The sequence below is a fragment of the Notamacropus eugenii genome, chromosome 3 (assembly GCF_028372415.1).
Source record: "Notamacropus eugenii isolate mMacEug1 chromosome 3, mMacEug1.pri_v2, whole genome shotgun sequence".
Classification (NCBI taxonomy): domain Eukaryota; kingdom Metazoa; phylum Chordata; class Mammalia; order Diprotodontia; family Macropodidae; genus Notamacropus; species Notamacropus eugenii.
In genome coordinates, this window is record NC_092874.1 from 110,596,029 (window position 1) to 110,608,786 (window position 12,758).

Sequence of the window (12,758 nt, forward strand, 5' to 3'; positions counted from 1 at the left end):
ACAGTGAAGCAATTTCATTACTAAATATATAAGCTCCAAGTGGTATAGCATCCAAATTCTTAGTGGAGAAGTTAAGGAGTTACAGGAATAGACGGCAAATCTAACCTCAAAATAAACAAGAAAGTAGTTAAGGAGGTGAATAGAACTCTGGATAAGGTAGATATGACAGACCTCTGGAGAACACTGAATGGGTAAAGAAAGAAATAAACCTTTTTCTCAGAGGTACGTGGCACATATACAAAAACCGACTATGTACTAGGCCATAAAAACCTCACAATCCAGTGCAAAAAAGGCAGAGATAGTCAATGCATCCTTCTCAGATCATAATGCAATAAAATTTACATGTAATCAAAGGCCATGGAAACATAGACCAAAAAGTAACTGGAGTCTAAACAATTCAATCCTGAGAATGAGTGGGTTAAAAACAAATTATAAAAACAATCAAGAACTTCATTCAAGAGAATGACAATAATGAGACAACCTATTAAATTTTATGGGATACTACAAAAGCAGTTCTTAGGGTAAGTTTTATATCTTTGAGTGCCTACATGAGAAAAAAAAAAAAGAAAGAGAAGATCAATGAATTGGGTATGAGGCTGGAAAAACTCAGAAAAGAACAAACTGAAAATCCTCAAGTAAATACCAAATTAGAAATACTGAAAACCAAAGGAGAGGAATAAAATTGAAATTAAAAAAACTATTGAAATAATAAATAAATCTAGGAGTTGGTTTTATGAAAAAACCAATAAAATTGATAAACCTTTGGTCAATTTTATTAAAAAAAAAAAAAAAAGAAAACTAAATTACCAATATCAAAAATGAAAAGGGTGAACTCACTTCCAATGAGGAAATTAATACAATAATAAGAAATTACTTTGCCCAACTGTATGCTCATAAATTCAACAATCTATATGAGATGGATGATTATTTTAAAAGACATAAATTGCCCAGATTAACAGAAGAAGTTGAAAACTTAAATAACCCCATCTCAGAAAAAGAAATTGAACAAGCCATCAATGAACTCCCCAGGAAAAAATCTCCAGGACTGGATGGATTCACAAGTGAATTCTATCAAACATTTAAAGAACAGTTAATTCCAATACTATATAGACTATTTGGGAAAAATTGGGAAAGAAAGAATCTTTCCAAATTCTTTTAATGATACAAATACGATTCTGATACCTAAACCAGGAAGAGCCAAAAAGAAAAGGAAAATTATAGACCAATTTCTCTTAATAAATATGGATGCAAAAATTTTAAATAAGATTTTAGCAAAAAGAATACAGCAACTTATCACAAGAATAATACATTATGATCAGGTACAATTTATACCAGGAACGCAGGGCTGGTTCAATATTAAGGAAAACTATTACATTATTGATCATATCAACAAGAAAACTAATAGAAACCACATGATTATCTCAATAGATGCAGAAAAACTTTTAACAAAATACAACACCCATTCTTACAGAAAACACTGAAGAACGCAGGAATAAATGGAACTTTCCATAAAATAATAAGCAGTATCTACCTAAAACCTTCAGCAAGTATTATATGCAATGAGGATAAGCTAGATGCATATCCAGAAAGATTGGGGTGAAACAAGGATGTCCATTATCACCACTATTATTCAATATGGTACTAGAAATGTTAGCTGTAGCAATAAGAAAAAGAAATGGAAGGAATTAGAATAGGCAAAGAAGAAACTAAACTATCACTCTTTGCAGATGATATGAAGATATATTTAGAGAATCAAGTAAAAAATTACTTGAAATAATAAACAACTTTGGCAAAGTGTCAGGTTACAAAATAAACCCACACTATAAAATATTTGGGAGTCTACCCGCCAAAACAAACCCAGGGACTATATGAACACAATTACAAAACACTTCTCACATAAATAAAGTCAGATCTAAGTAAGTGGAAAAACAACACTTGCTCATGGATGGGCTGAGCCAATATAATAAAAATGACAATTCTATCTAAATTAATTTACTTATTCAGTGCCATACCAATCAAATGATCAGATAATTATTTTGTAGAGCTAGAAAAAATATTACCAAAATTCATGTTAAATAACAAAAGGTCCAGAATATCAAGGACCTTTTGAATGCTAGGGAAGGTGGCCTAGCTCTACCAGATCTCAAATTGTATCATAAAGCAGCAATTATCAAAAGCACTTGGTACTGGCTAAAAAACAGAAGGGTAGACCAGTGTAGTAGGTTAGGTATCCAAGATACAGTAGTTAATGAATATAGCAATCTACTATTTGATAAATGTATCGAACCCAGTTTCTGGGATAAGAACTCATTGCTCAACAAAAATTGCTGGGAAAACTGGATAACAGTATGGTGGAAACTAGGCATAGACCAATGCCTGACACCGTACACAAGAATAAAGTCCAAATGGGTACATGATGTAGGTATAAAGACTGATACTATAAACAAATTAGTGGAGCAAGGAATAGTGTTATTTATCAGATTTATGAAGAAGAGAAGAATTTGACTAAACAAGAGAAAACATTATGAAATGCAAAATGGACAATTTTGATTACATTAAATTGAAAAGTTTTTGCACAAACAAACCCAATGCAACCAAGATTAGGAGGGAAGCGGAAAACTGGGAAAGAATCTTTGCATCTGGTGTCTGTGATTAAGGCCTCATTTCTAAAATATATAGAGAACTGAGTCAAATGTACAAGAATACAAGCCATTCCCCAATTGATCAATGGTCAAAGGACACTAACAAGCAGTTTTCAGAGAAAGAAATCAAACTTATCTATAGTTACATGAAAAAATGCTCTAAATCATTATGGATTAGAGAGATGCAAATCAAACCAACTCTGAGGTACCACATCACACTTATCAGATTGGCTAACAAGACAAAACAGGATGATACATGTTGGAGAAAATGTGGGAGAGTTGGAACACCAATTCTGGAGAGCAATTTGGAACTATGCCCAAAGGGCTACAAAAATGTGCATACCCTTTGACCCAGCAATACCACTTCTAGGACTGTAGCCCCAAGAGATTATAAAATTGGGAAAGGGTCCCACATGTACAAAAATATTTATAGCAGTACTATTTGTGGTGGCCAAAAACTGGAAATCAATTCAAGGGGATGCCCATCAATTGGGGAATGGCTGAATAAATTGAGGTATATGAATGTAATGGAATACTATTGTGCTGTAAGAAATGATGAACAGGAACACTTCAGAGAGGCCTGGAAAAACTGATATGATCTGATGCTGAGCAAAAGATGCAGAACCAGGACAACTTTATACACAGCAACAAATATAGTGTGTGAGGATTTTTTCTAGTAGACTTAGAACTACATTGTCATGCAAGAACTTAAAATTCCCAAAGTTCTCACAGCAAAATGCCTTACACATCTAGAGAAAGAACTATGGAATTTGATCGCAGAATGTAACTGATCATTTCTTTTATATTATGCTTTGGTTCGTTTTATGATTTCTCCCCTTCATTTTAATTCTTCTATGAAATATGACTAAGGTGAAAACGTATTTAATAGGAATGTGTGTGTACAACCTATATAACATTGTATGCCATCTCAGGGAAGGATGGGGGAAGGAGGGAGAAAAAAATCTAAGTTATATGGAAATGATTGTAGAACACTGAAAACAAATAAAATAATAAAAAAATCTTTTTTAAAAAAGTAATGTTTACATTTACATTACATTACATTTACAAATATGTTGTTCTTATATGTTTATTCATTTCCCAATGAATTCCCTCCCCTTCCTTTGCCTCCTTGGAATAATGTGACTGTTAAGGCAAAGTCTAAAAAAAAAAAAAATTAAAAAACAAAACAAAACAGGAAAAACAAACAGTTCAGCAAATATAACCAATATGTTGAAAAAATCTGTTATATGTAAGGTTTCCCTCCCCAAACTATCGGAATAAGGTACTTTGTGCGCTTTCTTTTCTCTGGGGTCAAGTGTGAGAATTATAATTTCACAGTACTCAGTTTGTCATGTTTGGCTGTGGATATTTCCATTTACGTTACAGAAACCATCGTGTAGGTATGTTTTGTAATCATTGTATATATTATTCTGTGGATTTTGTTTATTGTACTTTACCTTGGTGAACAATTCTTCCCATTTCTATTTAGCATATTCATGATATCTTGCAACACTAATTCCATCACATTTATGTACCACAATTTGCACAGGCATTCTTCAATAAACTGGTATCTACTCCCTGCTCCCCCCCCCCCCCCAATTTGCTGCTACAAGGAGTGCTACTCCAAATATTTTGGTGGCCCTTCTTTCTTTTTGCTAACCTCCCTGGGCACATGTTCGATACCTGTAATGAGTTTATACATACTTATACACGTCGAACTATAATAGATTTGACACTTCACAGAAGACCTAGGCTCCTGTCCAAGTACTACGAATTACTAACTTTGTTACCTTGGATATGGCACCAAAAGCCTGAATTTCCTCATCTAAGAAATATGAGTAACAATCCTTCTGGGCTATGATGACCCAGCTGCATAAATGAAACTCATGATGTTTAAAAACTTGGTACGCATTTTCCAGATCAACACCCACAGGAAATAAATGATTGTATAATAATTGTAACATAATAATAAATGCAATGTAATAATACAACTCTGAAATAGTATAAAAATATCTAGAGCAGCAGAAGCCACAGAACGACAGAGTGGAAATTTCCAATCCAGGGTGACCTGGAAGGCCAGTGGGAAAGGTGTGTTGCACCAGATGCAGAGCAGAGCGCAGTTTCCCAGACTTGCCCAAACCACAAATGCCAGAGCCAGCTTTAAAGGTCAGTGACAGAGCTTTTTCACCTCCTTGACAAAGGAGCATGGTCCTCCACTAGGCCTGGCCCCAAGCGGTAATGGCCATGGCAGGCACTGTTGGAGCCTCAGTGTAAAGACCCTGGGGGAATTAAGCAGCTGATCTGAATCTCAGCCCCCCAGTGCTGGCATGGGGGAACTGGAGGCAAGGTGGTTGTAGAGTGGAAATTCTACTGCTTGCAGATTCTGGGCACAAAAGTTTTCTGGTTGCTCCCACAGCAGTGTGCAGGCTTGATTGTGCCACTTTGGAGAAACTGAGATCTTACAGGTCCCCAGAATATACCCTACTCTTGACAAAGGACCCAAAAGTCAAGTAACTGGTTGGGAACATGCCCAAAAAAGGGAAAAAAAAAGACTACAGAAGGTTACTTTTTTGGTGAACAGGTATTCTCTCCCATCCTTTCAGATGAGTTAGAACAATATTTACCATCAAGGAAAGACATAAAAGTCAAGATTTCTGTACCTCAAACATCCAAAATAAATATTCAATGGTTTCAAGCCATGGAAGAGCTAAAAAAGGATTTTGAAAATCAAATAAGAGAGGTGGAGGGAAAATTGGGAAGAGAAATGAGAGTGATGCAAGAAAAGCATGGAAAGTGACTCAACAGTTGCTTGCCAAAGGAGACCCCCAAAAATGCTGAAAAAAACACCTTTAAAAATAGGCTAACTCAATTGGCAAAATAAGTTCAAAAAGCCAATGAGAAGAACGCTTTAAAAAGCAGAATTAGCCAAATGGAAAAAGAGGTTCAAAAGCTCACTGAAGAAAATAGTTCTTTCAAAATTAGAATGGAACAGATGGAAGCTAATGACTTTATGAGAAACCAAGAAATTACAAAACAAAACCAAAAGAATGAAAAAATTGAAGACTTCATAGGAAAAACAACTGACCTGGATGATAGATCCAGGAGAGACAATTTAAAAATTATGGGACCACCTGAAAGCCACTATCAAAAAAAAGCCTAGACATCATATTCCATGAAATTATCAAGGAAAACTGCCCTCACATTCTAGAACCAACGGGCAAAATAAATATTGAAAGAATCCTCTGATCACCTCCTGAAAGAGATCCAATAAGAGAAACTCCTAGGAATATTGTGGCCAAATTCCAGAGTCAAGGAGAAAATATTGCAAGCAGCTAGAAAGAAACAATTCAAGTATTGTGGAAATACAATCAGGATAACACAAGATCTAGCATCTTCTACACTAAGGGATAGAAGGGCATGGAATATGATATTCCAGAAGTCAAAGGAACTAGGATTAAAACCAAGAATCACCTACCCAGCAAAATTAATGAAATAAAGTACTTTCAAACACAAGAATCAAGAGAAGCATGAAAAGGTAAACAGGAAAGAGAAATCACAAGGGACTTATTAAAGTTGAACAAAAAAATAAAATTCAGGGATGAGAGAGGAATATATTGGGAGGAGAAATGGAGAAATGGAATGGGGCAAATTATCTCTCATAAAAGGGGAGATGATGGAAGGGGGGCAATGGGAAGAGGGAGCAATTAAAAGTTAACACTTTTGGGGTGGGACAAGGTCAAAAGAGAGAATAGAAGAAATGGGGGACAGGATAGGATGGAGGGAAACGTAGTTAGTCTTACACAACATGACTATTATGGACGTCATTTGCAAAACTACACATACATAGCCTATACTAAATTGCTTGCCTTCTCAGTGGGGATGGGTGGGGAGGGAGGAAGGAAGAGAAGTTGGAACTCAAAGTTTTATGAACAAATGTTGAGTGCTGTTCTTGCATATAACTGGGAAATAAGAAATCCAGGTAATGGGGCGTAGAAATCTATCTTGCACTACAGGACCAGAGAGAAGATGGGGATAAGGGAAGGGAGGGGTGTTAGTAGGGAGGGCACATTGGTGGAAGGGGCAATCAGAATGCACAGGGTTTTGGGGGGTTGAGGAGAGAGATGGGGAGAATTTGGAACTCAAAATTTTGTGGAAATGAATGCTGAAAAGTCAAAATAAATAAATAAAAACACACACAAAATGAGAGTTAACCACTGAGAGACAAGGAAAAAATAAAACTAACACTTAGGAAAGGCAAAAGCCTGGGACCATTCAGGATGATAGGATTAAAAGGTGAAAGGGACCTTAGAACAAACCAACTACAGACACCATATTCAAGTACAATAATTCCTATTCAAAATGACCATTCATTAATTAAAATTATGTTATCTTCACTATAGTATTTATAAAGTCATATAAGTGAGCAATAATTTTTTTTTAAATGGGGGTGAAGTTACTTATATTAAAGATGCAATTGTTCACAATAACACTAATACTACATTAGGTAAACGGGAGGTGGGGGAAGTAACTTGTTTTTTAAAACACATTTCTAGTTCTATGTAAGTGTGTACATAGGTACACACATACGTACACATACACACGGTTTCTATAATTTATAAGTATCTTATTTTATAAAGAGTGGTATGAACAATTTAACTTCATTCCATAATAATTCCTCTATAAATCATAGAAGATAAATACAATGCAAAAAAATTATTGCAATGAAATTGCTTAATGCATTAATTTGTGACAGAAAAATACCTTTCTCAAATAATTTGGAGTATTAGCAAAAGGATTAACACAAAAAAAGGAATTTGAAAATTAAAAAACATTAAGCATATTTTCCACTAAATTTTAAAAAATCAATGAAAAAGTGAATGAAAAACGAAAAGTAGGGGCAGAGCCAAGATGGCGGAATAGAAAGACGCAGGATATGCTAGCTCCGAACCCACTGCCCATAAAATATCTGTAAAAAAGATTCTGGAGCAACAAATTCTGGAACAGCAGAAGCCACAGAACAACGGAGCATAAGAGATTTCTGTTCCAGACAGACCTGACGTGAAAGGTCCGTTGCGCCCGGACCGGGAGCCCAGCCCAGCCCTACCTTGGCCGCGTGGCACCGAGAGGAGCAGATCCCAGCAGGCTTCGGGGACGGAATCACCAGCAGCCGCGCGGGTCCCTCCACCCACAGGTGACAAGGGTCGGTGAGAGAGTCTTTCTAGGTGGCCAACAGGGGAGTGGGGTGTCCCCGTGGCTCGGGCCCCCTGGGGAGGCAGCAGCAGAAGCAGGAGCAGACTGGGGCTCCCAAAGCAGGCAGGATCCAGGATCCATTGTTGAAGGTCTCTGCATAAACCCCCTGAGGGAACTGAGACAGTGAGGCGGCCCTGCCCCCACCTGAGCACCTGAACTTGATCTCACACTGAATAGCAGCCCTGCCCCCGCATAAAGCCCTGAGGCTGGGAAGCAGCATTTGAATCTCAGACCCCAAGTGCTGGCTGGGAGGATCAGGAGGTGAAGTGGGTGTGAAGAGATTATTCAGAAGTCAAGCCACTGGCTGGGAAAATGCCCAGAAAAGGGAAAAGAATAAGACCATAGAAGGTTACTTTCTTGGTGAACAGGCATTTCCTCCCTTCCTTTCTGATGAGGAAGAACAATGCTTACCATCAGGGAAAGACACAGAAGTCAAGGCTTCTGTATCCCAGCCCACTCAATGGGCTCAGGCCATAGAAGAGCTCAAAAAGATTTTGAAAATCAAGTTAGAGAGGTGGAGGAAAAACTGTGAAGACAAATGAGAGACATGCAGGTAAAGCATGAACAGCAGGTCAGCACCCTGCTAAAGTAACACCTTGAAAAATAGGCTAACTCAATTGGCAAAAGAGGTTCAAAAAGCCAATGAGGAGAAGAATGCTTTCAAAAGCAGAATTAGCCAAATGGAAAAGGAGGTTCAAAAGCTCACTGAAGAAAATAGTTCTTTCAAAATTAGAATGGAACAGATGGAGGCTAATGACTTTATGAGAAACCAAGAAATCACAAAACAAAACCAAAAGAATGAAAAAATGGAAGATAATGTGAAATATCTCATGGGAAAAACAACTGACCTGGAAAATAGATTCAGGAGAGACAATTTAAAAATTATGGGACTATCTGAAAGCCATGATCAAAAAAAGAGCCTAGACATCATCTTTCATGAAATTATCAAGGAAAACTGCCCTCACATTCTAGAACCAGAGGGCAAAATAAGTATTCAAGGAATCCACAGATCACCTCCTGAAAGAGATCCAAAAAGAGAAACTCCTAGGAACATTGTGGCCAAATTCCAGAGTTCCCAGGTCAAGGAGAAAATATTGCAAGCAGCTAGAAAGAAACAATTCAAGTATTGTGGATTTACAATCAGGATAACACAAGATCTAGCAGCCTCTACATTAAGGGATCGAAGGGCATGGAATAGGATATTCCAGAAGTCAAAGGAACTAGGACTAAAACCAAGAATCACCTACCCAGCAAAACTGAGTATAATACTTCAGGGGAAAAATTTGTCTTTCAATGAAATAGAGGACTTTCAAGCATTCTTGATGAAAAGACCAGAGCTGAGAAGAAAATTTGACTTTCAAACACAGGAATGAAGAGAAGCATGAAAAGTTAAACAGCAAAGAGAAGTCTTAAGGGACTTGCTGAAGTTGAACTGTTTACATTCCTACATGGAAAGACAATATTGGTAACTCTTGAAACTATTCAGTGTCTGGGTACTGGGTGGGAGTACACACACTCACATGCACACACACATAGAGACAGAGTGCACAGAGTGAATTGAAGAGGATGGGATCATATCTTAAAAAAATGAAATCAAGCAGTGAGAGAGAAATATATTGGGAGGAGAAAGGGAGAAATGGAATGGGGCAAACTATCTCTCATAAAAGAGGCAAGCAAAAGGCTTATTAGTGGAGGGAAAAAGAGGGGAGGTGAGAGAAAAACACGAAGTTTACTCTCATCACATTCCACTAAAGGAAGGAATAAAATGCACACTCATTTTGGTATGAAAACCTATCTTACAATACAGGAAAGTGGGGGTTAAGGGGATAAGCAGGGTGGGGGGGAGGACGGAAGGGAGGGCATGGGGAGGAGGGAGCAATTTGAGGTCAACACTCATGGGGAGGGACAAGATCAAAAGAGAGAATAAAAGTAATGGGGGACAGGATAGGAGGAGGGAAATATAGTTAGTCTTATACAACACAACTATTATGGAAGTCATTTGCAAAACTACACAGATTTGGCCTATATTGAATTGCTTGCCTTCCAAAGGGAAGGGGTGGGGAGGGAGGGAGGAAGAGAAGTTCGAACTCAAAGTTTTAGGAACAACTGTCGAGTATTGCTCTTGCCACTAGGAAATAAGAAATACAGGTAAAGGGGTACAGAAAGTTATTTGGCCTTATAGGACAAAAGAGAAGATGGAGACAAGGGCAGAGAGGGATGACAGAAGAGAGAGCAGATTGGTGATAAGGGTAATTAGAATGCTTGGTGTTTTGGGGTGGGGGGAGGGGACAAAAGGGGAGAAAATTTGGAACACAAAATTTTGTGAAAATGAAAGTTAAAAGTTAAATAAATAAATTAAAAAAAAGAAAAGTATTTGAGATGGAATCAAAGACTCACACCAAACAAACAGATGAATTAAGTGAACAAATAGGTTAAGTAAGATGATCAGAGATTCAGATCTGGAAGGAACCTCAGAGGTCATTGAGTTTAACCCCTTTTTGACAAGAGGAAACTGAGGCCCAAGTTAAGTGACTTGCCTAAGATCACAAAGAGAGTGAGGAGAATAACCAGATTTTGACCCCAAATCCTATGATCTCAAACCCATTAAAATGAGAATAGGTATGTATATAAAGTGTGGTCCCAGATATTTTGAGAGCATAGAAAATAAGTGCTTCTAAGAAGCACACAGCTTCAAAAAATATTTTTATTTAAAGCCCACCAAAACTACAAATAAACAACTCAGGTTTCTCATGACACAGTAATAAAAAGACATTTTAGGCACTACTTATCTATTCAGTTGATATCTTCAATACATGGTACCATTCACTCACATCAATATGGTGCATGTGTGGGGGTGGACATTAGGAGGGCTATCAATGTAGTTTAAGGATGGATATGAAGAAACTTAAGAGGACAGCCAAGAAAAGGCAATGGCTGAACAACACGGTAGAAAAATGTGATGGAATATTATTGTGCTGTAAGGAATGATGAAGGGGATGTTTTAAGAAAAACCTAGAATTTCTACAAACTGATACAAAGTGAAGTGAGCAGAACCAGGGAAACTTTACACACGGGAACAACCATACTGTTAACAACGATAAACTGAAAGACTTGGTTACCCTGATTAACATAATGATCCTTGAAGGCAATTCCAAAGGACACATGATTAAGAATACAATCCATGTCCATATAAAGAACTAAAGTACCGACAGTGCAGACTGAAACGTATTTTTTTTCTGGGGTGGGGATGTGGGCTGAGGGATTAGAGAGTAGAAGAAATGGGGGCTGGAACTTGACTTATGTAAAAATATTTTGCATGAAATTTTACATGTAATCAGTATTATATTTCTTTCCTTTTCAATGAGTGGGGGAAGAGTGGAGGGAGGGAGAAAATCTGAAACTTAGAATTTCTATACTGTTTCTTTTAAGGGTAACCTTCTAGCAAGGTTTCTTAGTATTCATTCTTACATCCTAATATCCCTCCCAGATGTTCAAATCTGTTAGAAGGGTAGTTACAATCCCATGAACAATTATTCCACGCTTGCCCTTACATCACTGAGGAGGTGGGGAAAACAACAGATCATATGGGGGAAAATTATAAATATCAAACATTAGGAATCTTATGAATTGTGGAGAAATAACAAAGCAATATGACATGATTATTAAAGAAATTTAAAGCTGGCTCATTTATGACTTTATTTAGGAGTGTGCAAATTATAGCTAAGTAAAAAAATGTTACCTGTTTTATGGCTTGCTGGGCCAAAAATGCCATCTGTAGTGGATTGGGTTTTATTGCTTGCCGTGGTATATTCTGGTTAGGAGGATATCTCAGCTGAGGAGGATGAGGAGGGAGAACTGGTCCATTGGGTTTGGGGTTGTGATTTTGAAAATTTATCAAGCGAGGAGGGGGCTGCTAAAAAAACAAACAAACAAACAAAAAACCCAAGTTATTATTTTTTTTTTTTAAAAAAAAATGTAAGCTGCAGAAAATGCTTATCTTTTCATTGGAAATGAGAATGCCCAAGAATAAAACAATAAGAAAAGATTTTACATGGAAGAAACTCCTTTTATTTATGTGAAGTTGGTACAATTCTTGATGGGGTTATATTTATCAGGTTCCTGGAATACGTAAAAACAATTACTATTGTATAATCAAGTTTTATGCCATTTTATAACAATTCATTTCTGCAGTGCTTTAAGGTTTAAGAAGTTTTTCTTTCAATAACCTAGAGGCATAGAGAGTACACATACAATTAGCCCCATTTGACAAGAAGAAAACTGGAAATTTGAGGAGCTTCCATGACTTACTTACCCCTGCCCCCCACCCTTCAGTATCTGATTGATGACTTAGAACTCCTGCTGGCATCAGGCCCCAAGGTTCCTGCTCTTGGCCACCTTTAGGCTCTACTCTTGCAGGTGATTCCCTGTGTGCCATTCACTCTTCTCTGGAAACAAAAATGTCACCTACATGCCACTCCATGGAAAGATATATCCTTTGGCTCTAAATACTCCATTCACTACTCCTGTGCTTTCCTGACAATGTGTCCTGGCTTGGTAAGTGTTCTCATATACATTTTGTCCCCACTAAGAGAATGTAAGTTCCTAGAGGGTGAGCACCATCCTGCTTTTCCCATTAGTATATGAGTGCTCATCACACTGATGGACACATACTAAATACTTAAAACACACTTCCTTCTTTACATAAAAATACTTAGGATTAGAAGTAGAATAGAAATTTAAGGCCTGCTGGATTTAAACTAAAACATTCTTTTCCACTACGCTAAGCTACCTCTCCATACTCTCTTATCAGACATTTCACCCGGGAACGCATGACCTGCATCTGCATCTGGTCGATATGTTATTAGA

General features: G+C 37.3%; 1 protein-coding gene across 4 annotated transcripts in view; it reads right to left on the reverse strand.

Annotated features, from left to right (window-relative positions):
• Positions 1-12,758, reverse strand: part of TRIM24 (tripartite motif containing 24) — a 132,995-nt gene that overhangs the window by 22,986 nt on the left and 97,251 nt on the right. For 2 of the 4 annotated variants that reach the window (XM_072652607.1, XM_072652605.1), the window contains exon 10: positions 11,632-11,802. In XM_072652607.1, coding sequence (XP_072508708.1) covers positions 11,632-11,802 — 171 coding nt within the window. Of the gene's footprint in view, positions 1-11,631; positions 11,806-12,758 lie in introns of all 4 variants that reach the window. The other 2 variants (XM_072652606.1, XM_072652604.1) reach the window with 1 other exon arrangement.